Genomic DNA, 27466 nt, shown 5'->3' with positions numbered 1-27466 from the left:
TTGTACTCCTCTCTTCTTCCGTCTTATTTGTCAGGCACAGTGCCCAACCTCAGAGAAACCCACCTCTTCTCCATATGTGCCCCTGCAGCCAGAGACATCCACATGACCAGGCCTGCCACATTCTCTAACGATGTGATCTCAAAGCTCAGACAGACAGGCTCTCCAGAGAGATCCAACATCCCAAGACCTTCTCACCTTCTTCTCTCCATCCCTGCTCATTCTCATCTCAAAGGTCTCTTGGAGAGATGGCAGGCAGCAGACAGCAGCAAACCACCATCCCCCCCGCCAGCTTCCCAGCCCTTCACTAGCGAGTGAAGGAGCCACGCCATCTCCATCCTGGCCTACAGGGACAGCAGTGTCTGCTCCCCACCCCACACGCTCTGACCCCAGCTCCCCTCCCCTCACAGACTGGCAAACCAAGCCGTCCCCTCACCTCAGCCCATTAACTCCACAGTCAATGTCATCCTTCCCAGCCACAAGCAAATGATTCCAAATTTCACATCTTCAGAGGAAACCTTTGACCTTGCATTCTGCTTCAGCCACCTCCTTGTTCCCTTTTCCCCTTCACAACGAAACTCCTCCAAAGAGTTGTTGATTACTTTCATTTCCACTTTTTCCTATTCTCCCTTGACCAACTCAAGTCTCCCTGTAGGCCCCACGGATCCATTACACTCCTCTTATTATGGTCACCAACTTCTTGTTCCCCAAAACTAAAGCAACATGTTCTCCCCAACTTCTCAGCAGCATTTGACATCCCTCCTTAAAAGACCATCTTCACTTGGCTCTCCTCTCTCCCCACAGATCTCTCCTTCCCAGCCTCTGCTGTCCCCTCTCCTGCCAGAGTCATGCCTGGGGCTTCAGCCTCAGTGTATCTCAACCCTGGCTGCACACGGAATCACCTGGAGCCTTTTTCAAAATACCCCTGCCTTGTCCTACACCCAGAAGCTGCGATTTCATCAGTTGGAGTCCAAGGTGGAGAACCACCACTATAAGTGAGCCAATTCCTTCTCCAGATCTCATAGATAATCTAAAGGCTCAGGACTCCCAAAAGTACATCTCAGCACAGACCTGTCCCGCTGAACTCCAGATTTAAGATTCCAACTGCACACCAGACTCCCAGATGTCTGAAAGACGTCTCTAAAAGCAATGTGTGAAAGCAGGTTGTGGGCGCCAGGGTTCAGTGCTGTGCCACAGAGAGAAAAGCCTGGAAGGATGTTTGAGGCAGGGGGAGATAGGTTTATGCCCCACTCATGGGAGGGGGGAATGTCTTCCCTATGATAGGGAAAGTCTTCCCATGATCGATCAGGCTGCCGGCCATAAAGCACGCTGAGGCCAGGAGGTTTCCTAGTCCCATTGGCTGCAGCAAGGACCCCTCCGCCCTACGGTGACAAGCCAGCCCTTGACAACTCAGCAAATCCTAGGACACTGAAGGTTACCCAGAGAATTAGGGTCATGGCCAGAACTAGAATGTAGGACTCTTTCCTGGCATGCTTTTTTATTACAAATCTAAGACTCTTTGCTTTATGGCAGTTTTTGTGAGAATCCAACCAATCTGTAAAACAGAAAGTCTTTGCAAATCTTAAGGATTCTAAGACCTCGCCCTGGAGCTGCATGTGTCCTGGACACTAGGGGGCACTGTGTCCTAGCCTGGAGCCTGTTTCTCCCCTTGGGCTGCCTTTGCAGGGAACACTGGTGGCTTCATCCAGGCCTTAGCCTTGCACAGCCAAGGAATGGGACCCTGGCGTCCTCTGCTGGAGGACTGCCAGGAGCCCCAGGCTGCCACTTGTTCCTTTACTCATTTGCTGTTTCACTTTCTCAATCCTTCCTTCATCTCTTCAGTCACATCCACTGTGTACACACTGGGGAAATGGTGGATAAGACAGACAAACCCCTGCTCTAATGGGACTCCCACTGTAATGAGAACAAAAAGCAACGAAGAAACAAGCACCTAGGGCGCCTGGGTGACTCAGTGGGTTAAGCCTCTGCCTTCGGCTCAGGTCATGATCCCAGGGTCCTGGAATCAAGTAACACATAGGGCTCTCTGCTCAGCAAGGAGCCTGCTTCCTCCTCTCTCTCTCTCTCTGCCTGCCTCTCTGCCTATTTGTGATCTCTGTCTGTCAAATAAATAAAATCTTTTAAAAAAGAAAGAAAGAAACCAACACCAAATATAATGTCAGGTGGTGTTAAGTGCTATGGGGAAAAATAAAACAGGGTAAAGGGCTAGGCGCCCAATGTGAGTGACATGTCAAGGGGCTATTGTCTTAGATAGGGTGAGCAGAGAAGGCAGACCTTTTGGAGGAGGCAACAGCTGAGCAAAGATCTGAACAAAGTGAGAGAGCCTGTTGTTTAGGTAGCAGGGGAAACTGTTCCAAGCAGAAGGGGGTACAAGTACAAAGTCCCTGGGGCAGGAATATGCTTGACGTGCTGCAGGAACAGTGAGGAGGCTGGAGTGGCTGGGGTAGAGTGAACAAGGAGGGGAGCGGTGGGAGGTACACTCAGCGAGGAGGGGAGCAGTGGGAGGTAGACTCAGCTTATTAATGTCATGTACATCTTAAGGACCTTAGTTTTATTTCAAGTGCAACATGAGCTTACTGGAATGCTGAAAGCTGAGTGTGATGTGGTGTGATTTTTGCTTAAAAAATATCACAGCTGCTGCATGGAGGTTCCGGGTTAGGTAAGGGTAGAAGCAGGAAGATCTTTTAGGAGACCGTTAAGGTGTCCAGACACAAGACGAATGGCTGGAACAACAGTGGCAGCGGTGACCAAATATGGAACATATTCTGAAGGTGGAATTTGTAGAATTTAGGGTATAACAGAGAAAGGAAGGATAATGTCATAGTTTTTTACTGAATCAGGTGGATGAATGGTGATATCATTTACTAAGGTGAGGAAGAAATTAGGGAGGTGGAAAATCACAAGTTTAAATTAGGATATGATGAGTTGAGGTATCTGGTAGACCTGTAAACAGAGGGTGGATACGATGTTCTATAATAGAACCTGGAATTTTGGGAAGGGGGGTCAGGACTGGACATATAACGTGGGAGTCCTTGGCACATAGGTGTTACTGATAGTCACAGGACAAGATGGGGTCCAGGCAAATGAATGCAGTGAGGGAATATTTCATGGCCATGTTGGAAGGCAGATGCAGGCCTGCCAAGGGAGGTGGAGAAGGAATAACCAGTGTCAGGAGGAGGCATGAAGCCAGGGGCAAAGGGGAAAGCACCTGGGCCAGTGCTACTCCCACGCAGGGTAAAAGGAAAGCTGACAAATCACCATTGACTTGATAACTTGGAGATCACTGGAGACCCCGAAAAGAGGGAATTAATTTAGAGGACTGGTGGAATCAAGGGCCCGAGTGGAATGAGTCCAAGAAAGAGCAGGAGGAAAGCAAGTGCATTTGTCTATAGCAAGGGCAGTTGTCTATAGCCCTTGCTATAGACAAGGGCTATAGACAACTCCTTTGAGAAACTGTACTCTCAAAAGGACAGAATAAGGGACACCTGGCTCAATCGTTTGAGCATCTGCCTTTGGCTCAGATCATGATCCCAGGATCCTGGAATCCTGTATCCCGGGAGTCTGTTCAGTGGGAGTGTGCTTCTCCATCTCCCTCCCAGCTGCACTCTCTCTCTCTCACTCTCTCTCTCAAATAAATAAAATCAATTTTGAAAACGGAGTAAAATAGAAGAGCAATAACTGGAGGGGAGGTGGGGTCAAGAGAGGATTTCTTTAAAGGTAACTCTTACAGCAGTCTGTGTAGTGAGGGAAATGATGCACAAAAGAGGGAAATGTGATGTTGGCAGAGGGGGGAGAAGAGCAGCCCCATGCCCTAGAAGGAACAGAGGGGTAGACGCCTATTCACTCAGCCACACACTGCTGTTTCTGCTCCATTTCCCCTGCCACCTGTGCTAGCTGCCTGAGATGACCACTTGGGACAAAGTGGGGTCTCCAACACCTCTGCTAGAGTCACTCACTCTCTTACATCCCCACTGCAGGTGCTGCCTTCTCTGGAGTGGGGTACCAGGCAACAGAACATTTCAACAGTGTGGAGTCATTACAAAGCAAAGGGATGTTGACTGCCTGGGGTCAGGCTCAGATTCCAGCCAGGGTCCCCTTCCAACTCTGTCCTCTCTTGCCATTATTTTCTGCCGTCTGTAGAGTTTTACAAACCTAACTTCAAGATCCCCTGTCCCCACCCCAACTAACTCCACCTCGAGGTGTTGCACACCCCAAGTCCCTCCGATCTAGAAATTCTGGAGACGCCGATGACTTGCACCCTATGCCAAACAATGCATATCCTCACGATGGACCTTCAAGGTTAGTATTATTGCCCCATTTTTTCCGAGGAGGAAACAGATTCAGGATGTCCAGGTCCGCTTGGTTTCGAAGGCCGCTTTCTTTCTGCTCGGCCAGAAGGAGGCGCAAGGGGCTGGGCGAGCTTCTCGCAGGCTCCCAGACGAGATGAACCTGAAGCCCAGTCCCCGCCCAGATCCCGTCCAGACCCCGCCCAGGCTCCGCCCCGCCAAGGGGGTCCCCGGCAGGCCAGACCTTCCAGCTCAAAGCAAAACGGGACTTCGTGATTGGGCGGGGCAAAAGGATTGGGTGTGGCTTCCCTGTCGTAGAGCGGCCGCTCGCGGGCGTGACTTTAACGGGGCGTGGCCTATGGTTCCGCCCCCTCCCGCGGGCTCAAAGCGGGCGGCGGCGGCGGGGGCGGGGTCAGAACACGGGTGGTGGATCCCAACGAGGCACTTTGGGGCCAGCCACCGAGCAGCGCCTCGGCGGGGCCGAGCAGGTACTGGCGACCGCGCGGGGCGTCTCGGGCTGGGCCAGGCTGAGGGCAAGAGCCTGCTGGGGACTACGGAGGGCAATGGGGTCGGGGCCAGCGCTGCGCTTCCTTTAGCGAACTTGGGCCCCTGCCTCCGCCCCCGCCCCCGCCTTCCTGCGGCGAAGCCGGCTGCGGCAGAGCAGATTGGCGCCTGCGCTGCTTCCTGCGCCCGGGACTCGGCCAATGCATGGGGCCCGGGCGGCGGACGGGGGAAACTGAGTCACGTCCGGATGCTACTAGGCCTGTGTAGGAGGCGCCACCCCAGCTGGGCTCCAGGATGAGTCCCCTATCTGGCCACGCTTTGGGGTCCTAGCCCTCACCGATTTCCGCAGGGGCCACGGCCCCGCCCGGTCTCTCCCAGCGCCCGGGGGTCGTCATCAGCCTCGACCCGTCCCGGAATGGCTAGGACCCGCTCCAGCAGCCTCCCTTTCCACCCCTCCCCCTCGCGTCCCGAACCCCTGTGTGCTCCCTCCGCTGGCTTCGCAGTGTCAGCTTACACGCCTTATATAGTCCGAGCAGGCTTCAGCGCGGCCTGCCTGTCGGGACCTGGGGGCGGGGGAGAGGAGCGCCCGGCCCCTGACTCACCCGCAGTCTGTCCGAGGCTTAAGGCTGGCTTGGGGGGAGCCCGTGTCAAATTAGCCCTGCGGCCCATTTGTGCATGATAAGAACCTCAAGGCTGAAGAAGGGGAACCCCTCATCATTTCAGTCACTGGGGGAGGGGAGTTGCCCCTGCCTTCCCAGAATGAGGTCTGCCAGCCAGAAACCCAGCCACACCTGACAAGGTGCCCGCCTACAGGGGCCCTGGCTGTGTCAATGGCTGCTCGGCTGCTCGTGCCTGCCTGGCACCAGTCCACGGCTGGTGTCCAGAACTGGGCCTGCCTGCTCCCCCATCATGGTGTCCACTCACCTTTTCTTTCCTCCCAGGAGCAGGCACCATGGAGTCCTTCAAGGTGGTGCTGGAGGGGCCTGCACCTTGGGGCTTTCGGCTCCAGGGGGGCAAGGACTTCAATGTGCCCCTCTCCATCTCCAGGGTGAGTCAACGTTAGGGGAGAAGCTCCCCCAGGAGTCTTTGGGTGCTCAGGTCTCTGATGGGTGATGGAAGGAGTCTGAGCAGGAGTGAGCCAGGTCCAATAGAGCAGGAGGTATCTGGCTCCAGAGATGTGGCAGACATCTGCCACAAAGGCTCCCAACTAGGTGGGTACTGGGAGAGGAGCACCCAAGGTTCCCCAGCACTGCTCAGTACTTGATGCCATTCAACAAAGCTCCTGGGGCCACCTCTGAGGCCCCAGGGAGATGCCCATTCTGCAGGAGGGAAGCCTGAGGTCTCTGGGAAGTATCTAAGCTGCTTGAAGGAGCAATGCTTGGAGCTAAACCCCAGCCAGGGCACTCTTGACTGCAGGATCTCACTTCAGTGCCATTGCCACCGAGGGTATAGCAGTTGTTATCCTTTTTTCCCAGATGTGGGAACTCAGGGCTCAGAGAGGTAGAGGGGCCTTTACAGTGATTCCTTGGCAAAGCAGGGCTTGGAATTCAGGCACTGGGATAGTCTGCAGGTTTTTTTTGGGGGGGGGGGGGCACTTCCCAGCCTCTGTGAGATTTGTCCATCTTCATCCATTGGTCCTATGCGAGATGCAGTGGCCCCTGACCCAAATCAGGGGTATGGGATCTAGGGTTCTAACTTCAGCTCCTGAGCCCCTGCCCTGGAAGGGGTGGAGCTGGGGCTGGCTCCTCCCTGTGGCAGGGGGATTGCCTTATAAGCCCAAGAATGCAATCCCACGCTGGGAAGGCCAGCTGGTGACTAGAGTCCACAGAACTGAAAAAAGCTGGCTGGGGCCTAAACCCCTAAATGCCGTTGGTGGGCCCCTCAGCTGGTGACCACGAGGACATGGCTCCAACTGTAGTAGGGTCAGTTGTGGGACACAAAGAGGGTGCCGAGAGAAAATGAGGCCAGCCCTTGGACTGGTGTCTGTGGCCTGGGGGTCAGAAGGGGGCGGGGACTTCCTGCCCCCACATCCGCCTGTCCAGAGAGGCCCACCCAGGCGCCCACTGGGCAGGCAGCTGTTGGCAGGAAGCCCAAGGCAAGCACAGCCTGGAGGGGGCCAGAAGGTTGTCCAGGCACTGCCCAGCTTGAGAGGGCCCCCAAGGCCAAGTCTGTCTGTGGGAATCGGGCTTGGTGGCCAGGGCAGGCGGGTGGTCACTGTTCTTTCCAGGAACCTTTCTGTGGGATTCCCCTGGAAACTGCCCTGCCAGATGGGTAGCTTAGGTCTCCTGACTACACAAACCCAACCCTACATAATTGTCAAGCTTTGCTAGCCCTAAAAACGTGTTCTGTATCCCTCTCTCTGGGAAAGTGCTAGCCCATGTAGCTGGGGAGCTGTAGGCCTTGGCTGGACTCAGACTCAGTTTCTTCATTGGAGGGGATGGGCAACATAATAGCCTGAGGGATGGACTTTAGGATGTGGCCTGTTGGGGGCACTCTGGGTCTGAGCTCCCTTGTCAGCGGCCCTAGCTGTGGGTGGGGCCACAAGCTGAGCCCAAAGCTGGAGTTGGACCTAAGCCCTGGTGGGTGGGCGGGTGGGGTGGTCTTTTCTGAGTTGGGCCAGCCCTTCCTTCTCCCCTGACCCCAGGGAGGAGGGAGGGGCTAGGGCTGGCTGTGGGCCCAGGCCTGGGAGATGAGGTAATGTCTGAGACTTGGGGGTTGGGCTGCTCATTAGAGCCCTCAGGCTGACTCACCCCCACCCTTTGCAGTGTCCAGCTCTCTGGCTTTCCCCCTCCTTGACTCGGGCCTTCTTGTCTCTCCAGCCCCCCACCTCACACCCAACAGGGTTTTCTCCTGCTTCCCTCTCCACTTCTCTGACCACTCCTCTATCCCTTTTGTGCTTCCTGTCCTCCTCATTCAGGAAAGGAAGTAGTCCCCAGATCCCCACCCCTCCCTGGGAGCCAGCTGCTCCTGCTCACCCCTAAGACCTCTACCTCAGGCTTAGCCCACACATCCCAGGAGCCAGCTTGTGTGGGTAGGGAGTGGCTGGACCAGGTTTCCCTTCTAGTGACTCATCATGACCTTGAGTAAGTCACTTCCTTTCGAGGGTGTCACTTCTCTATGCTTGTTATAACGGGCTGTTGGATTGAACTAAAAGCGAGAAAGAAGATCTAGGCCCCAGACCCGACCAGGGGTTTAGGGAATTGTTCTAGGTAGGCTGACCTCTGAGTTGGGTCCCAACACTCAGCAGAGGTAGTGTATTGTAGTGAAGCCTTAGGGTCAGGGTCAGCCCTGGCTTTGCCTCTTATTAATGGAGTGGCTTGAGGCAAGTTACATAAACTCCCTTTTTTTCCCATGTGTAAAAGGCATATAATCTCAGACTCTACTCCACAGGTTGTTGGAATTGTCAGTATTAGCATGTGACAGTATTAGGTGCTCCATAAATGTCAGTTGCTCTTCCTACCATTTAGCAGATGAAGGAGGCACCCAGCTGTCTTTCCCTTCTAACTTCCCAAGCATGAAATAGACGCAGCTCTCCCTTCTTGCCGCTGTGCTGCATCTGGTCTCTCTGCCTTCTGGAAATGTCTGTAGAACCTCCTACCTCCCCTCTCCCTGCCTCAACTCAGTCTGTGCATCAGCCCACCTGAGGAGCCTCCTGGGCCACGGGCAGCCAGTACCTCTCAGTCCTACCCTCCAACCTATGAAATGTGAATTGGCCTTCCAGTTGGCCTGTAGAAGTGTATTTAATGCTAGGTCCCTTGCCATATGCCCAGGCAGCTCTGTGGGCTGGACCCACGAACAGCTGCATCATCCTTTCTGAGGGGCTAGAGGGCTAGAAGCACCCAGTGGGGTTTGTCAGGGTTACCTCTATCAGGGCTCTGAGAAGTACCCCACTGGGGCTTTCCAAGGCCTGATGGCCCCTCCTAACCTCAGGGCCAAGTTCTGCTTCCTTCATGACTGTCTCAGTTCATGCTGGTGGTGACCATTACTGCCAGCCCCCTACTACCCTTCATTTTTCATAGGAACCAGGGATTCCCAAGGCAGAGCCCAAATGACTGGGGGAGAGGGTGATGTGGCATTCGAAGGCTTCAGGGTAACACTCATTTACAGCCCTAGCTGACACATTAGACCCCCTTCAGTCACTTCACGGGGTACCTGGGCCTATTCCTGGCTCTCAGAGGGTCCTGGCAGATCCCTGCAGATGGCCCCAGGACAGGGTGCTGGGAGTGTAGGAGGTCAGTGAGAGGACACCTAGTGTCCTGGAGGAAGTGGCATTATACACAAGCCACGGGCTGGGTGAGACAGCTTGGGCAGGAGGCCAGCAGGGACCTCAAAGACTGTGGTTGGAGCTGGGAAGTTGGGGGCTTCACCTACCACTGGCTGCTTGGTGACTGTCACATCAGTTCTGCCCCATGGGGGAGGGGGGTCATGGAGGTGAACAAATGAGGTGATTGTGGTGTTTATGAAGTTCATGTGAACCCCACCCTCCCAGGTTCCAGTATTCAGCAGCTGCTGAGCAATGCATTGAATGAAGAGGCCTCTGGGTTCTAGAAGAGGGACAGCTTAAACAGGGTTGACTAATGTTGGCCTCAGTTTGGTCTGCAAAGGCCTTGGGCTGCCGTGACCTTCTATCTCCCCACAGCTCACTCCTGGAGGCAAAGCTGCACAGGCCGGTGTGGCTGTGGGTGACTGGGTGCTGAGCATCGATGGGGAGAATGCAGGGAGCCTCACGCACATTGAAGCCCAGAATAGGATTCGTGCCTGTGGGGATCGCCTCAGCCTGGGTCTCAGCAGGTACAAGGGCCCTGGTCTACCTGGTGGGTGAGGGCACCCTCAGGCCTGGCCTGCTATTACCCCTTCCCCTTCTCCTCCAGGGCCCAGCCACCTCAGAGCAAACCGCAGAAGGTAGGCCTAGGACATCTTGGGGTGACATCTGTGTGATGGGAGGGGTGGGATTGGACTGCTGAGCTGACTAGCCCTCTCCCACAGCAAGGAGCCTTGATACCCTTGATAACCCCATTCCTGGCTGGAAATAGAGGGTGGGGGCCAGAGCTGGGAGAGTCTGGGAAACTGGGAGTTGGGCCAGGAGCTGCCGCACGGTCTGGGCACCACGCATGTCTGCCTGTCTGTCTGCTGCCTTCCTCGCTGGCCTGTGCTACAAGCCGCACTCATCTGCCCTTTGGCCCAGGTGGGCTGAGATCATCCTCCCACATGGGCCCCTTGAAAACTGAGTCGTCCCCCCGACCCCCGCCCCGGCCCCCATGCTCCCGGCCGGATGTGTCAGTGTGGGGCTGGAGAACCGCTGTCCTCTCCACACCAGGGGGGCATCCCCCTCCTGTCCAGCATCCCCGCCCCTGCCTGCCCTGCCCGGCTCTGTCTCTGCCCAGGCCCTGGCCCCCGCCGCGGACCCCCCGCGGTACACCTTTGCACCCAGCGCCTCCCTCAACAAGACGGCCCGGCCCTTCGGGGCGCCCCTGCCCGCTGACAGCGCCCTGCAACAGAATGGGTACGTCGGACCTGCCCACCCACTGCCCTCGCCCCCGCCTACGCCTTCTGTCTGAGGCCCCACGCCCCTGCTGCTGCTCAGTCTGCGTTGCGCCCCAGCCTGGCTGGAACCGTGCGGCAGCGACCCCTGGCGGCCGGGGCGGGGCTGTAGGCACTGGGCCCCTCCGAGGGTGTGGCTCTTGCACCCTCCTGGGCGCTGGGAGCCAGGCAACGCCCCCCAGCTGGTGGCCCTGGGTTGGGGTGTGGTGTCGGGCGACTGAGCCCCAGACACTCAGTGCAGCCTTGCCCCTGGCTACTCTGACCCCTTGCCATTTTTCTTCTTCCTTGTGTCTGTCCCTTTGTCCCTTTATCTGTCCATCTGTCTATTTCCTTCACAGGTGCAGACCCCTGACAAGTCAGTGAGCCCCCTCTGCCTGTTCCTTTTTTCCTTCCTTTTGGCATTCTGGGCGGTGGCCCCTCCCCACCCCAGCCGCCCTCCTTTCCTGTCACTTAGCTACCCTACGCCCCCCCCCCCCCCCCACCAAGCAGGGCCCTGGCCTTACGCTCCCCCACTCTCCCAGCACCATAAGCCACATGCACCAATCCCGGGAGGGGCTGCCCCCATGGCCCACCCCCTGCGTGAGGTTCTGAGCCACACCCTCCCCACAGACAGCCGCTCCGGCCGCTGGTCCCAGATGCCAGCAAGCAGCGGCTGATGGAGGACACAGAGGACTGGCGGCCTCGGCCCGGGACAGGCCAGTCCCGTTCCTTCCGCATCCTTGCCCACCTCACGGGCACCGAGTTCAGTAAGTGGCAGCCCAGGGCAGGGCGGACTCTCCTGCTGGCCCCCAGCCTGGGCCTGGGCTCCGCTGGAGCTTGCTCTGGTGCCCTGTGACCTTCTGCTGGGGCTCAGGGCTGGGGTGGCCCTCTAACTTCTCTTGGCCAATGCCTGCCTCTGCCCTCTCAGTGCAAGACCCGGATGAGGAGCACCTGAAGAAATCAAGGTAAAAGGATGCGCAGTAGCCCCTCTCTCACCTCCTGCCTCGCCCGTTCCAGCCACCACCCTGTGTCTGCTCCTGAGGGTCCCCAGCCAGGGCTCTCTGTTTTCCTTCCTTCTTTCCTGCCTTCCTCCCTTCCATCCTCCCTCCCTGCCTCCCTTCCATCTCTCCTTCCTCCTACTTCCTCCTCCTTTTCTCTCTGCCCCCCCAGGGAAAAGTATGTCCTGGAGCTGCAGAGCCCACGCTACACCCGCCTCCGGGACTGGCACCACCAGCGCTCTGCCCACGTGCTCAACGTGCAGTCGTAGCTCGGCCCTCACCGGCCGACTGCCCTCTCTGCCTCTCTCTCTCTGTTCCTTCTACCCAGGGCACCCCCTTCTTGGTCGCTGCAGCTTCCGCCTACCTCACTCCCTCCTTTCCTGCCCCTGGACTGAGCCTCCTGCTGGCCTAGTGGAGGGCCTGGCTCTGTCTGACACCGCCTTACCTCTTTGCCCTGTGGTATTATTCTCTGCCAGGTCTGTGCTGGCTGGAGCATGGAAATAAACATTCTCAGCCCTGCTTCCTCTGCCTCTGCCTTCTATCTTCGTGGGCTTGGTTTGTGTTCTGGGTGTGGGGGTGTTAGATGGTTCAGACCCAGTGTGGGCCGTGCCAGTCTGGGTCTCAGTGGGGGGCGGTACCTGGCAGAGGAGGCCCTGCCATCAGAGCTCTATCTGGGGGCTGAGGAAGCCCCAAGAACCATCTCAGCAGGGAGAGCGCCCTGCTCCACCTCCCAGCCCTGTACGACAGACCTGCCAGCTGGAACCTGGCTAGGAGGAGCTGCCCTGCCCTTACCTACCCCTGTGGGACCCGGAATCTAGCCCAGCAGCTCCCATGATCCCAGGCGTCTCTCCCGTGGGGCCAGCAGGACCAAGGTTGGGGGGGTGGGGCCACCCCAGGAGCCTCAACCATACAAGGCCTTGAATGGCAGATCTTGCAGCCAGGTGTCCAGGACAGAAGCCCCAGCCCCAGCCTCAGCTACACCCCAGGAACCCTGGCTTGGTGAGAGAGAGTGGGCTTGGGCCTGGAGAAGGGTGGGTAGCCTCCAGGGGAATGCGGATGGGGGTGGGGGCCCTCCAGGCTGCCCCAGGCTCAAGCCCCTGACCTTTGGGGTCCCTGGGCACCTCCCTGGAGCCACTTTCCTTAGCCCCGGCAGGCCCTACCACCCCCAGTCCCACTAGCCGCCCACCCTGGGCTGTGGACCCCGCCTTTGCCGAGCGCTACGCCCCGGACAAGACAAGCACGGTGCTGACCCGGCACAGCCAGCCAGCCACACCCACGCCTCTGCAGAACCGCACATCCATCGTGCAGGCAGCCGCTGGAGGGGGCCCAGGAGCCGGTAGTGGCAACAATGGCAAGACTCCTGTGTGCCACCAATGCCACAAGGTCATCCGGTGGGTGGCCCTGTTCCTTTTCCTACTCTGGCCTTTCCCGTCCTAAAGCCTGGCCCTGGTATGTTTCCGACCTCTGCGTCCCCACCTGGCTCCCCACTCATCTCAGCCATCACTGTGGGAGGATAAGGATGCAGTTCCCAGTTGCGGCGGGGGCAGGGACCCGGCCTAGGTCCTCAGGTTCTGCATCCTGCATCCCTTCCCCCAACCCATCCCACCCCATGTCAGCCTCTGTCAGCATTTGCCCTGCTGAAATGGAGGATGTGCCCACAGCACACTCAGGCTTCACCCCTAGAAAGACCACTCTCCGGGCAGGGAAGGGCCTGTCCCTCTCAGCCCTTCTGCTCTCCCTCCTGCTCACTTGATCCCTGCCAAAACCTCTGCTCTCAGAGCAGACAGACCCGAGGCCCCTCCCTCCCTGCCCTGTTCCCTGGGGCCCAGAGTTGGCATGCTAGCTCCCTAGAACCTTGCTAGTGCTCAGCCCTTGTCCTGCACTGCTCTTCACGCCTGTCAGCTCTCAGCTCTGCGAAGAGCCCCCTTCTTCAGACATTGAGGTGGGCCTACAGGCCCCTCTCCAGGCCAGATGGAGAGGCCAGGCAAGTGGGCCAGAGTGGGCACCAAGGTCGGCTCAGGTACCCACTGGTCTTCAGAGCCGCTGGGCACTCTGGGCCTCCTGCCCCCAGGGCACCAGTTCCTCTGGTTTATCTCACTGGGCCCCGGGTCAGCAGCCCCCACACAGTGTAACCTCCTCTTCATCCCAACACCATCGAGCACCGTGTCTTGTCATCAGAGTAGAGTGGCTTCATCACTGTGTCATCACTTGGGTCACCTCCCAAACCTGTTTCTCCTTTATCTGGAAGATGGGGAGAATGAATTTCCCTTCCAGGCTTCAGAGTAGGTATTCACTAACCATCTGCAGACTAGGCATACACCCCCTCTCACTGGCCTCACCTCCCTCTCAGGGGCCGCTACCTGGTTGCGTTGGGCCACGCATACCACCCCGAGGAATTTGTGTGCAGCCAGTGTGGGAAGGTCCTGGAAGAGGGCGGTTTCTTTGAGGAGAAGGGGGCCATCTTCTGCCCACCCTGCTATGATGTGCGCTATGCGCCCAGCTGTGCCAAGTGCAAGAAGAAGATCACAGGCGTGAGTGGGGCTGGTGGGTGGGCGGAGGGGAGGGCGCTTGGGCCTGGGGGCTCACCTCTCGGGACTCCTTTGGGTCCTTAGCATCTTAATAAACAGGATGCTCTCCTAGCCTCACTTTGTGTTAGCCAAGATCTTCCCCAATGACCGAAGTCCTACTCTGAGGGGCTCAAGCGAGCGAGAGTGGCACGGGTTTCCCCAGCTCTCTGAAAGTAGAGTGTTTCCGTGAAAACTTCCACAAGCTGAAATGGCATAGTGAAGAAGCAAGTACTGTTAATTTATGTGGAAGAAAATTTGAGCATTCCCAGGCCTAAAAAATAACCTCGTGTAGGCTTTCCTGATACCTTCGGACACATCTTGCTAACAGATACACAAAGTAAATCAAGATAAAGCACAGATGCTTGCAGACACAGCTCAGAGCCGTGGGTACCTGGTGCCAGGATGTGGCCTGGTGCCCGGATGCGGAGTATGGCTCCCGGGGCAGGAGCCGGGCAGGGTCCCTTGCTCAGGTGAGGGCTGTGTGCTGCCTCTGGGATGGCTCACTACGAAACAAGCGCTGAACACTCTCACTTTATGCCTTTCTTTGTGAAAGTAAAATTCTTTTTTGGGTGTTTTTGTAGTTAGCAGGTCTGTCATAAAAGTGAAGTATAACATTGACTTCTGAAAAGCAGAAGGTTCTGTATATGGGCTCAAACACTCAGAAAGCCCAAGGGGCACTAGCTTCAGGCCCAGCTGAAGGCAGAACCTGGGATCATCAGGACTTTTCCCAACTTGCCTCTGTCATCTGTGTTGGCTTCGTTCCCTGCATACTTGTCTTTAGAAGGTGGCAAAGGTGGCGCCACAGTGGCTCCAGCGTGACCCCAGTTTCACGCTGCAGGGAGGATAGGCGTGCCCCTGCCAGCTGATGCATCAGGGGTCCTGGTGCTGATGCTAGTGGGACTAACTTGTGTCACAGGCACATCTCTGGCCCGAGCCTCAGGACTTGGATTAGCCGGGCGTGGGTGCTACCCAGTGGAGCAGAGGTCGGGTGGTCCCACCCGCACCACAGACAGACTGAGGGAGGATTGTTTCCCCGAAGTAAAACAAGATGGCCTCACCTGCAGAGGGAGGTCTGCGCGGATCCCAGTAACTAGTCAATGGGGTTGTGTTCAGCGACAATAATAAAACCTCGCCACAGAGATTTCAGCAGAAGGGTTTATTTACTTCACTCACAAGAATTCCAGGGCTGAAACTGCAGCTCAGGATGCCTTTAGACTTTTCCTGCCTTTGGCTCCGAAATCAGTAGCATGTAGACCCTTGTCCCCAAGCCTCTCATATCACAGTTCCCCAAGAACTGCTCAAGCCCCAGGCCTTGTGTTCTTGTTGCAGGTGGGCAGGAGAGGGCAAGGCCAAATGGCATGATTTTAACAAGGTTTTTGCTTTTGATTCTGGAAGAAAAACCAGGAACTTGCATCTTTATCTCAGTGTTTGGAATTGTTATCCTGTGAGCACCTGGGCTGCAGGGGAGGTTGGCAAACCCAGTACTTAAGCCTTCATCTTCCATGAGAAGAAGGCAAAAAGGAAGGGGGTCGTGACAGGCTTTGAGGAAGCTGACCCACAGTTCTGCCACCTCCAGTGCACGAGGAGACAGAAATTCTGAAGGATAATTTACTGTGCCTGGAGGGTGTAGGACTATGGAGTGCCAAAGCCAGAAACCCAGACACAAATCTGTGATTCAAAAATCCCATTCTTCCCACTGAGTCTAAACACACAACAGAGCCTGGCCATGTTTTCTGCAGGGCATTCCCGCTCCCAACAGGAGCCAGGCTTGGAGCCTGGCTCGGTGTGTCACGGGCACAGTATGATGGGCCATCTACCTTCACTTGTTCATTCTCTTTATTTAATGTGGACAGTGTGCCAGATAGTGTGTTCCATGCTCGAGAATGCCCCATGAAGTAACAGGTTTGGGCCCTGCCCCCAGGAGTTCCTACTAGGTGGGTAGGACTCAGAGGGTGTCAGGGGTCAAGGGCACCGCCAGAGGAAAAGGGGGCAGAACCAGGCAGGGTGAAAAGCTAATGGGGTTCCTGTCGCACCTGTATGGAAACTGAAGCCCAGAGAGCGGCAGAAGCTGCCTCAGGCTGCAGAGCACGAGGGCTAAGCTGGAAGAGCCCCAGGCACTCTTAACTCTCAGCTTGTGCTCTTCCTCACATTCCCTGCTTCTCCTTATTTCTGGATACCGAGGCAGGGCTGCCAAATGTGGCCAGAGAGCTCTGTGGTGATGTTCACATTAGCAAGGATTACCTTGACCACAAGCAGTAGAAGACTCCAAATAGTGGCAGCTTCTTTTCCACCTAAGAAAGTCCAGGGGTGGGCAGTCTGGGACTAATGGGCAGATCTAGGCCTCTGTGTCTTATTTCTTGGCCATTCTCTGCACCTACTTAACACTGGTAGTCTGAGATGACTCTCGAGCCTTGGCCAAAATTGCCACATTTCAGAAAGCCAGCGGGAAGGGGAAGAAGGGATGGGGGCCGTGGCAGCCATCTTGAGAAGATGCTGCTGCCCAACCCCCATTTTAGCATCCTGTCAGCCAGACCTTGGTCACATGACCATGCTGAGCTGCAAGGGAGTTTGGGAGAGACCGACTGTTTGGGGCAGCCTTGTGGCCAGCAACAAAAACAGAGATTCCATCAGTAGACCGAAAGGGGGGAATGGATATGACCACAGTCTTTGTCATAGTGACAGTTTGTGTTGTGGGGCACTTACAGTGTGTGGGGCTTCCATTTCACGGTCCTACCGTAGGAAGTAACTGTGGTGATTCCCATCTTCTAGATGAGGGAGTTTTGCCCCAGATCACGGTCCTTTTCGCACCAGGCTGGGCCATGCCCCACTGGACTGTTCTAAGAGAATGGGATGGATCCCAGGACCTTTCTTGAGCTGGGCATCTACAGATCAAGGCCCCATTCTTCAGTGACTGCTTTGTCTGCATTACCCTGTACTCTTGTCCTGCTGTATCCCTGTCCTGAGTGGACAGGGTTATCATCCAGGACACAGAGGAGGCGCCAAGACGAATAGGGCCTGGCTGGCTCCCACATCCTGGAGTAAGCCTTGGGTGGCAAACCCTCTTCTGTCCCCAGGAACTCCTACCCAGGCTCAAGTTCCACAGAGGCCCAGGGGCCCTTAGCTTCTCTCTTATAGGGACTCAGGGTCTGACAAACTCTAGGAAGCCCCTACCTCACCCTGGTGGGGGGGAACGGGGAAGGCTTACCTCCCCAACCTGACAGGGGCTCCGTTCCTATATGTGCCCAGAGCTCAGAACTGTGGCTGCCCGGGGAGATCAGTCTGGAGCACAGAGAGAGAAACAGAGGGCAATCAGATTGTTTCCGGGGAGTTGGTGGGAAGCGGCACACCATGAAGGACACATTAGAGGAGACTTACCCAGGTTTGGGGGCCGCTGGAAATCCTGTGCTCTTAAGAGTCCCCTCTCACCACTTGTCCCTCTCCAGTGCTCCAGCCATGTGGCCCATTTCATTTTGCCCATGTGATGTTTCTGTTACCACAGGGCCCTTACATAGCCTGTGCTTTCTAGCAGGATTGCTATTTTAGCACCCTCTTTGCCTTGTTCCTTCTCATCGGGGACTCCTTTCATTTCCTCAGGAATACCTTCCCTGATACCCATCCTTTCCACCAGACCAAAGGCCCCACAGTTTGCTTACTACTCCCCAGTCCTTTGTCCCATCTTTTTCCTAGGTGTGAATTCTGTGGGCTGGGACCACGGCTGGTCTGCTTTATATCGTGCTTTAGATTCAGGAGGTGACCAGTAAATGTTTGAAGGACTGGATAGAAGTGGCCTCTGAGCCGAACTTTAAAAATGAGTAGGAACTGGCTTGGAGAAGGATCAGGAGAGAACACCCCAAGCAGAAGGAATAGCTTGTGTCACAAGGTAACACCTGGGAAGGGTGTGAGATGAGACGGAAGAGGTGAGCGGGGGCCGTGTTAGGAGTTTGGCACTGGGGCTGATGAGGTCAGCTCTGCCACAGCAAGCCTCCTCTGGGCAAGGGCTGCTGGGGCCTGGCTCAGGGCAGTGGAGAGGGGAAAGGCAGACAGATTGAGGAAACTAGGGCATTAAAATAAATACTGATAATTGGCTTCCAGGTCCTTCTGAATACCAGCAGAAAGCTGCCTTCCTGCCACACACTGGTCCCAGCTCTGGACTACCCCCGCTCTTGCCCAAGCCCACCATCCTCCCAGCTTGCAGCCGAGTTCCTTCCCCCACAGCCTTTGTCTGCTTCTTGAAAAGAGGCAGCACCAGGCAGTGGAAAAGCCTGCTTTGGAGATAGCTGGACCTGGCCACGAAACGCATTCCTGTGATCTAGTGACTCTGTGACCTGGTGTGGGTCACTCTCCCTGGGCCTCACCAACATGGTGGCAGTCACTTCCTGGCCAGGGTGGTTGCGAGGTGTATGTGAGCTGTGACAGAGAGGCGGAGGGCATCGACAGGCCATCGGAGAGCCAGGTGTTGCCCATGTGTCTTGCTTGGTCTACACCTGCATTTTAAATTAAAATCAGATTTCATTTTAACACCCTGATTTCAACCTAAGCCTTCCGGGCATTTCTGCACGAACTGCTCAGCACTATCCCTACAGGCAGAAACAGGTGCTCCCCAGGAACATCTTGCCCTGTGGGGTACACTTCCAGGCCCCAGCAGGCATGGGGTCTGAGAGCCCCAGCTTCAAACATGGGGCCATCCTTACAACCTGCAAGGCTGGGATTAGGTTCCCTATTCACAAGGGAAGGAACCAAGTGTCAAGAGAAAGTAATGCTATGGGCCAAGTTGCCCAGCTAAGAAGCAAGGTCTGGTTGGACCCCCAAGATTGACAGCCTGGGCCCAGAGAGATCACAGATCCTCCCCAAGCCTCGGCTTCCTCCCCAGGCCATTAAGCAGGTTTGAGCACCCACAGGGATGGGCACTGTTGCTGCATATCAGCTTCTAGAAGTATCACACCTCATTCCCTCCTGGACCTTACATTTGATCAGGAAGAAGGGAGGAGAGGAAATGCTAAGCAATAAATACATCATGGGGTCCTGTGTTAGTAAAACCTGCCGAGGGATGTAGAGAACAGAATTAAAGATCTTGGGAACGTAGGTTTGGACGAGCCTATGGGAAGTACTAACTGGTGTTGTCAGAACAGGCCTCTGGAGAAGGGGACACGAGCAGAAACTGGAAGGCAGTAAGGGGTGAGACCTGGGACATACGTGGGGTAGACAGTCAGGTGGAGGGGACAGCCCGTGTGAAGCCCCAAGACTGGAGCACCAGCGGAGGGCCAGAGGCAATGTGGGGAGAGCAGAGGATGCAGCGTAGGCCGGGATTCCAGCAGAGGGCAATGTGGCCTCGCTCAGCTTGACCTCAGCCTGCAGGGGCGGCTGGAGGAGCTCAGAGGGGCGTTTCCGGCCCCCACCGGGGCCAGGATGCCCGAGGCTCACATTCCACATCAGGAAGACAATGAGAAGTGGTAGGGATCTGGATGCACCTTGACAGAGGACCTAACGGGTTCTTGGCAGCTTTGATGGGGTGTATGAAAGAAAGGGGCGTCTCAGCTGAGCAGATGAAGGAGGGAGTTACTGCCAGCTGAGCTGGGGACAGCTGTGGGGAGAGGTGGGTTTGGGGTGCAGAGGCAAGGCACAGTGGCCGACCTTGGGGAGACCGCAGGGCTGGAGGTAGAGTAGGGAGGGTGGGTGTGCAGATGTGATGGGTGTGCAGATGTGACGTTTACCATGGGAAGGAAGAGGGCCCATGGCCAGCCTTCCTGTGTCCCCAGCTCTGGAGAGGAGGGGCCAAGCTGCCTGGTGACTGTAGCGTCCTCCTAGGAGATCATGCACGCCCTGAAAATGACCTGGCACGTGCAGTGCTTCACCTGTGCAGCCTGCAAGACACCCATTCGGAACAGGGCCTTCTACATGGAGGAAGGTGCCCCTTACTGCGAGCGAGGTAGGGGGCCCCAGCGGGGTGAGGGGTGGCCATGGGTAAGGGGTTGGTGGGGGCAGTTGAAAACCCAGGGCCCCCTTCCTCTCTGCCTTCATCCTCAGACTATGAGAAGATGTTTGGCACGAAGTGCCGGGGCTGTGACTTCAAGATCGACGCAGGGGACCGTTTCCTGGAGGCGCTGGGCTTCAGCTGGCATGATACTTGCTTCGTGTGTGCGGTGAGTGCCCCCTGCCTTGGACTCAGGTCTGCCCCCCACCCCCCACCCAACCCAGCCCCGTGTTGTTCACCAGCCTCCCTTCCACTCCCTGCCTCTGGAATTCATGAGAGGCTGGGAAGGGGACCCTCCTGCCTCCCCCAGCCCCATGTGGCTTGACCCTGGCTGTCCTCAGATATGCCAGATCAACCTGGAAGGGAAGACTTTCTACTCCAAGAAGGACAAGCCCCTCTGCAAGAGCCACGCCTTCTCCCACGTGTGAGCCACTCCTACCCAGGGCCGCCTCTTCCAGCCCAGCCAGAGGGAGCTCCTTCCGGAGGCTCACCCCAGACTTCTGGATAGGGCTGGCAGAGCTCACCCCCCCCACCCAACTCCTGGCCTGAGCCTGGGGTTCCCTGGGCCCTGCCCTCTCCCCTCATCATTTCCCCGCACTCCCTCCATTTCCCCCCACTCCCTCCACCACCATCACACACTGGTGCTGGCCACACCAGCCCCTGTGCACACCCAGTGCCACAATAAACCTATATCCAGCCGTGTCCGGCGTGTGCTCCTGCCTGTGCACTAGGAAGGGTGGGATTGGAGGCCTGCAGAAGGGTGGAGATTAAGATGGTTTTCCCAGGGCTGGCCATCCTGGTCATCCTTGTTATGAGGACAGCTCATGGTCAGCAGGAGAAGGTCAAGGGGGAATGTGGAGGTGCCAGATTGGGACTGGCTTGAGGGACAGAGAAAAGGAGTTGGAGGTACGTCTGCAGAGATGGGAGGTGGAAAACAACCAGAGCAAAGGCCCAGAGGTGTCAGCCGAATGCCACAGCAGAGGGTGGGATTGGAGAGCCCAGCCCCCCAGGGCCTGGGAGGCCACAGGTGCCTGGCCAAGGAGCTAGGACTGCATCGCAAGGGGGGTCAGAGCACAGAAGAGTATGAAATAGTGAAGCAACCAGTGAAAGAGCTCCAAAATCTGTGAGCAAGGTGGACAGAGGGAGGGGGGGTTAGGAGGAGGGGCCGTGGAAAGAGAGGAGCAGAAAGTGACTTGGCAGAGATGGGACCCAGGGACTCCCAGGGAGCCTAGAGTGGGGCCCTGAGGGATGAGGGGTGAGGAGAGGCAGGAAGGCAACTCTGCTATGCGTCTGGAGTACACCAGGCATTACACTAGCTCAGCCATCCTTCCAGCTGCCCTGGGAGGGCTCTACTCTCATTGTGGAGCTGAAAAGAGCTCCGATTTGAGGACTTCTCCATTGAGGAGACCTGATTGAGGGTTTCATGGCTCCTGAACCATGAGCAGACTGGACAAGAGGCCTGAAGCTGGGCACCCTTCAGCGAGTGCCCCTTGGAAACTCCCTTCTGCCTGCTGTCTTGAAACTTGGAGGTTCTGGCAGTGGCCCCATCTTTCTCTGGGGCTTTTTGCTTCCCACTGATGCCCTCCCCCACCCTAGAAGAACTGTCATCTCTCCCTCCCATCTCAAGCCTGGACTGGAGAGAGACTGAGGAGAGGCCCAGACTAGAGCCAGGACAACGTGGCATGAGGACATTTGAGCGTGTCTGAAGTTGCTGGCATTCTCAGCAGGTCCCTGGGCCCATCCTTCTCAGAAGAAGAGATGGCCTCTCTGTTGCGTTCTCTTGAGGACCCCCGGAGATGGGGCTTCCTGTGTTATTTTCATCACACCTCGCCAGAGCCTAGAACAGTGCTGGCACACAGTGGAGGCCCAGTGAATGCTGAATGACTGCATGGGGTGCCTGTGGGACATTTATGTGATCAGAGAGCAGATGAAGATTCCAGTCCTTATTCACCTCATATTCAACTCAGGAATGAGTTGGGGACAGGGCCAGGGAGGTCACAGATGCTTGTAACTGATGTCCAGAGCTGAGGAGTAGGGCCCAGGCACATCACACAGCAGGAGTCAAGCAGGTAAGATGTGGTTTCCTTTCAACTGAGACATCCTTAGCATATTAAACACAGTATCTTTCACTTCCACAAAGAAATGTACTCTCTCCCACTTCTCTTGAACCGTGAAGCCCTCTCAGTCCATCCTTGGTTTCCATGGATACAGGTGAGCAAGAGCCCAGGGGATGATGGGGAGTGCTGCCAGGAGCAGTCTGGGGGAAGTCCTCTCTGGGCAGCCACCCTCGGCCCCAAGCAAGGGCCACCATGTAGGAATGCCCAGTGATGCCAAACCCGACAGTTTACCAACAGCATCCAGAGATTCAGACTTTTACGTGAAATCTGGTTTTTGGATGTTGGCAATTAAATTCAATTATTTTTTACCTGTTAAAAAATAATAATAAACATGGAACAAATCCAGTGTGAGGACAGCCAGGGAAGAAAGGAGAGGCCAGGAAGCAGCAACATCCCAGCAGTGGGCAGAGGAAGCAGACAGATGATAGCCTCTGGAATGCTCGGAGCAGGGAGGCAGGGGCAGGGCAGGAGTGTTTCCAGAAGTTGCCAACAGTGTCATACAGGCAGATAAGGCCAAGGAGTCCCCATAGCATTGCATTTCACAACAGAGCGACAACACTTGCCAGATCAGTTAGCAGAGCTGGGGCAGCAGCCCTGGTGAGAGGAACAAGGAGGAGGGCTGGTGAGATGTGGAATGAGGAGATGAGAGACTGTAGACAGCTCTTAAGAGGCTTGTCTGTGGTGGGCCAGGAGGAAGCTGGACCACCAGCAGCCAGGGTCAGCTGGGTGGCCCAGATGGGTGGAGGGAGGAAGCTGGGAGGCTTCTGCCCAGGGAAGGTGGTTAAAGAAGGGGAAGTTGGGGGAGGGGATGGACTGGGAGGGGAGGGTGAAGAGCAGAGAGCTGTGTCCCGTCTCCCCCCCCCCCCCCCCCCCCCCCCCCCCCCCCGCCTCAATCCCCAACCGCCATCTCAGGAAAGAGGAGCTAGCCTAGATGGAAATAAACATAGCGTGGGGGTACCCTCTGCTAGGAACCACAGAGCAATACCTCATATATAATTTAATCATACAATATCACTTAAGAGAGAGCCTCAGAGAGTGACCTGTCTAGAGCCACCCAGCCAGAATGGCCTGGGTCTGCTGCTCCAAGGATCAAAGCCTGCAGTGCACCCCCCCCACACCTCCCAGCTGCCCCCCCACCCCCCGCCCCACAAAGAGCTGCAGGGATCATTGTGTTCCAAAGGTGGGGTGTGAGGCTGTGTGGGTGGAGGCTATGGGGACCGGGAAATGTCCCTGTGCCAGGCAGGGAGGCCATTAGCGCCCTTGGAGAGTACAGTTTCCAACCGAGGGGGCAGAGCCCACGACGGGGGGACACGAGTGGGCAACTGGAGAGGCGGCGGGCAGGGGAGGGGCTTTTGCCCTATCTGAGCGGTTTGAGCTCATTTGAAGTCAGCGGGGAGAGATGCGGTGCAGGGCGAGGGACTGTTTCACCAGAGTACAGAGTATAGAGAACTGATGATTCTGGGGCTGCCTCCTCAGTGCCAGGTCCCATGTAGCCTTGGAACATTCACAGTCCTGTGGACCCCTCCAAGCAGCTCTGCTAGGGAAAGGAAGCTGAGGCCGTGGGCTGAAGAGCTGAGCCCCACAGCACTCAGGGATCAGCCGCTAGGCTGGGATTCCAACAACCTCGTGAGCGAGGAAGGGCTCCTCCCTAACAGGGTCTGGAAGGGGTGGGGGCCAGGGCTCCAGGGGCCACAGTGGAGCAAGAAGCTTGCTGGGAGTCTGGGAAGAACTGGGGCGGGGGCAGTGCAGTGGGGCGGGGCGGGGGCTGCAGCGGGCTGGTCTAGCCCTGGGAGATTGTATGGTGAGGTCACCACAAAGTGGCCACAGAGGTCCTCCCTCTCAGGGCTGGGGCAGGGCGGGGCACTAAAAGGCCAGTTCAGCTTTCACCCATGTCCCTGCCAAGGACAAAAGTAAGTACTACTTGGGGATTAGGTAGATTAGGAAGGACCCTTTTAGCTGCCATTCAAACTAGTTTTAGCAAAAATAGGGATAATTTGTCTCATTTAACTGGAAAGGTCAATGACAGCAGGAGTCTCTCTCAGCTTGCTTTCTTGCTCACTATTTCTCAGCCCTGTTTTCTTCGTGCTGGCTATATTCGCAGGTGGGTGTTGCCACTATTGGCAAAGATGGCCCTCAACCAGCCCCAGGCCCACATCTTGCCTGCCCAGTAGCTCCAGTGGAACCTTTCTTGATGGTTCCAGCAATAGTCTCAGAGCCGACGCCCACGGGACTGACTTGGGAGACATGTCGATCCCAGAAGCAGTCTCTGCCTTGAGCCACCGACCCAGCACTATGTGCTCCCCTCGGAAGCCTGCCATGGAAAAGCAGCCAGAAGACAGGGACAGGGACACCTAACTGTGGACATCCCCAGCACTGGGCACACTTCCTCCCCTCCAAGCCCGGGAGACTCCCCCTGAGTCCCATCCCTACCCTCCACAGCTGTAGCCTAAAGAACTACTTCAGACCAAACTCTAGGTTAGGCCACAACCCCTGGAAATGAGAGTGCTAAGAGGGGAAGCAGGGAGAGCCTGAGGCGTCAAGTGACAGAGGACAGGCTTGGGTTCCCATCCAGACTTTGTCACTCACCAGCTGCATGCCGCAGGGCAAGTCACTGCCCCTCTCTGAGCCTCAGTCTTCCCAGCTGTGAAACAATAACGGCTGCCAACATCAACAGCACCTACTATGTGCAGCTGGCACTTGCTCCTTTTTTTAAATCCTCAGACAGACCCTGTAAGATAGGCACCATCATGACCATCTCTGTTTTATATAAAGTTGAAGAGGAGGGAGACAAGAAAGGTCCTGCAACAAGTGTAAGGTCACCCAGTTGGCAAAGTCTGTGCCCTGTGCTGTGACAGCAATGGACTTACCAGGAGCAGAGCTGACGTGGTCGGGTGGCTGGCCCCATACCAGGGGCCGATGCCTGGGAAATGCGGTGAGCACTGGAGCAATGATGGGCACTCTTAAAGGAGTGCCTGGTTGGAACTTGGCAGAGACTGGACAAGGGCAGAGAAGGCTCTGCTGAGGTCAACATGTCAGCCTTAAAACCTTCCCTGAGAGCTGTGGAGAAGCACAGAATGGGAAGACAGGCATGGGATGTGGGGGACAGCCAGGCTTTGAGGAGGAGGGGAGGGAATTCTCATCTTTTAAGCTTCCATCCAGTCACATTTTGTCCCTAGAAGTCATCAAAGAGAAAACTCAGAGAGGGGAAGCCTTTTAGCCAAGTCACACAGTAAGTGATGAGCTTCTAGGTCTGAATCCTCCCTTTTTCTTGGCTTTTGTACTCCAGAAGCCACTGGACCAGCCTCCCAGTGTGGAGGGGGACTTGTGCTCTAGCAATGGGATAGACCCAATAAGTTAGTGATGTGAAGGGTGACCAGTGCTGGGAGTGGGAGACATGAAAGCCTGGTGGGAGGACCTCCAAGGAGGCACTGAAGCCCACCCACCAAAGCTGAGCACATGGGTTTGTTTCGGGGGTAGCATGTGGCTGAAGAAAGGCAGATTCACAGAGGAGAGGGCAATCAGTGGCCACCTTCCTCCCACTGACAAAGGAAACTGAAGACTATTATGGGGCCACTAAATCTGGCAACTTAAGGATCCCTAGTACCCTTGGCTGGAGCAGTGCCAGGGGCAACAGGAGCAGGAGGAGATGGATTGCAGATCTACAAATTATAGGATGGAGATGATGTGGAGGGGGAAAGGGTAAGAAGAACAGAAGGAGTAGGCTCCAGGACCTGTAAGCAGGGAACCCTCTTTTCTCCCCCTGAAAATAGAGAAAACGGGGCATGGGACATATGAGGACTCTGTACTATCTTTGTAATTTCTCTGTAAATTTAAAACTGTTCTAAAATTAAAAGTTTATTTAAAAATATAGATGGCAAAGAGGTGAGAGTGGGGTGGCTGGAGAGAGTTTGTAGGTGGCTGAGGGGAAACAGGAATTTGAGGAAGGGAGAGCATGCTCATTGGACTTCTCTTTTTTGGATGTGAAATTGAGTGAGCAGGAAGGAGGCTAGGGAGGAGGAGGTGGTGGGGAGTTCTGAGCTGGGACACGTCAAGGGAGGCAGGAGGGGAATGAGGCCTGAGATCCCTCTACCTACCCCTACCAGTCACCCCTTGGCCCTCCTGTGGTCTCCTCCTGCCCCAGAATCCCACTGACTCTGCCCAGGACTTGCTTCAAGTGGGGGCTGTGGAGAAACTGTCAGGGCCAGGGGTCCATAGGCATAGTGGGTGCAGAGCTCCCCAGGCAGGTGTCTGTGAAATACAGGGTACGTGAAGAGGTTATTCCTACTCTAGGCACTGGGACTCACTTCTGATCAACAACCTACACTGATCTCTTTCTCCTCTTGGTGTAATTGATTACCCAGCTCCGAACTCAGAGGCCCAGCTGGGGATCACCTCCTCCTCCTCCATCTCCCAGACTAGACCAAGTAAGCTTGCTTGGTTCTGTCACCTTCCCCCAGAAGATGGGGGTGGGAGGCTTTGTAGGAGGTAGAAAGGCTTCACAGAGCTAGGGAGGATTTCAGGGTCCCACCTCAGCAAGTGGTGGAGATGTTCTAGGAGGCAGTGGTTGCTCACTCCCTGATAGGGAACTTCTATACTCGGAGCTTTGGGAAATAAAGGTGCGGGAGGCTGGTCCTGTGGTGTCATTGGAGGAACCCTGCCTGGGAGTCTGGGGTTAGATGCTGCTTCGGGAACTGTACTTGGGATTCCTCTGAGAGGCCTGAGGCTTGGGAAAGAAGGCAAAGGAATTCCTAGGCTGGCCCCATCTGAGACTGCCCTGGGGGCAGCTAGTAAGGGAGGGGTGCCCAGAAGAGGGGTGGGGCAGGGATGGAGAAGAAGTTGGGAATGCTGGAGTACTGATCTAGGTTGGGGCTGGGCATGATCAAGGAGGCAGGGATGGAGGGGTGTGGTTGGAAACTGGAAACCCCAGGGGAATCAGGTAGGCTGGACTGAGGAGGGTGCTGCTAGAGAAGGCGTATGGTGCGCCCTGTGCATGGGGTTGAGAGTAGGCTAGGAAAGAAATGGGTTGGATGTGGCCTGGAGACACAGATGGCAGTGGATAGTGATGGGGATGGTCTAGGAGTGGACCTTTCAGAAGTGGTGGGTATGGGCTGCAGATGGGCCATAGTGGCTTGTCCAGTTGGGTTGGGGTTGGGGGTTTGGACACAAATGGATTTAACCTGGTTTGGGTGGATGAGGCTGGGATGGGGAGAAACTTAAGCAAGGAGTGGGGCTGGGCCCAATTGGAATGAAGTGGATTTGGGACTGGGATCAGCAGCTGGAAAGGAAGAGGGGTGACGCTGGGCCCGGGTAGTGGCTGCAGACAGGAATCATGGTGAAGTGGGGTCGCCGCGGGGTATGGGGCTGGGGAAGAGGGTGAGCGCCCACGTCGGGAACACAGTAGGCGAGGGTTTGGGACGTGGGTGAGACGCGCCTGGGGAGCGGAAGGGCAGATCCGCTGCGGGGCGCGGCGCGCAGGGGCGGTGGGTGA

General features: G+C 56.3%; 1 protein-coding gene across 8 annotated transcripts; it reads left to right on the top strand.

Annotated features, from left to right (window-relative positions):
- Nucleotides 1-4642: 4642 nt before the first annotated feature.
- Nucleotides 4643-20563, top strand: PDLIM7 (PDZ and LIM domain 7). 8 transcript variants are annotated; one of them, XR_009353883.1, is made up of 14 exons: nucleotides 4643-4789; nucleotides 5747-5853; nucleotides 9445-9596; nucleotides 9677-9707; nucleotides 10190-10308; nucleotides 10685-10705; nucleotides 10956-11092; nucleotides 11254-11290; nucleotides 12252-12322; nucleotides 12468-12714; nucleotides 13674-13854; nucleotides 19647-19816; nucleotides 19915-20030; nucleotides 20203-20227. XR_009353883.1 is itself a non-coding variant. In XM_059174445.1 (14 exons), the coding sequence occupies exons 1-14, from the start codon at nucleotides 4660-4662 to the stop codon at nucleotides 20287-20289; spliced, it is 1557 nt and encodes a 518-aa protein (XP_059030428.1). In that variant the 5' UTR covers nucleotides 4643-4659; the 3' UTR covers nucleotides 20290-20563. The 8 variants fall into 8 exon arrangements, 7 of the variants coding, with proteins under 7 accessions (XP_059030428.1, XP_059030433.1, XP_059030429.1 ...); XM_059174445.1 differs by having other exon boundaries at nucleotides 19696-19816; nucleotides 20203-20563; XM_059174446.1 differs by having other exon boundaries at nucleotides 4644-4789; nucleotides 12261-12322; nucleotides 19696-19816; nucleotides 20203-20563.
- Nucleotides 20564-27466: the final 6903 nt, after the last annotated feature.

Source organism: Mustela lutreola, chromosome 5 (assembly GCF_030435805.1).
Source record: "Mustela lutreola isolate mMusLut2 chromosome 5, mMusLut2.pri, whole genome shotgun sequence".
NCBI lineage: Eukaryota > Metazoa > Chordata > Mammalia > Carnivora > Mustelidae > Mustela > Mustela lutreola.
This window is presented reverse-complemented; position numbering and strand designations above follow the sequence as displayed.

Coding starts and splice junctions, on each gene's coding strand:
- PDLIM7 (XM_059174445.1), top strand. CDS start 4,660: ATGGTTCCGCCCCCTCCCGCGGGCTCAAAGCGGGCGGCGGCGGCGGGG. Junction 4,790..5,746: donor GCCTCGGCGGGGCCGAGCAG/GTACTGGCGACC, acceptor CTTTCCTCCCAG/GAGCAGGCACCATGGAGTCC. Junction 11,093..11,253: donor CCTCACGGGCACCGAGTTCA/GTAAGTGGCAGC, acceptor CTGCCCTCTCAG/TGCAAGACCCGGATGAGGAG.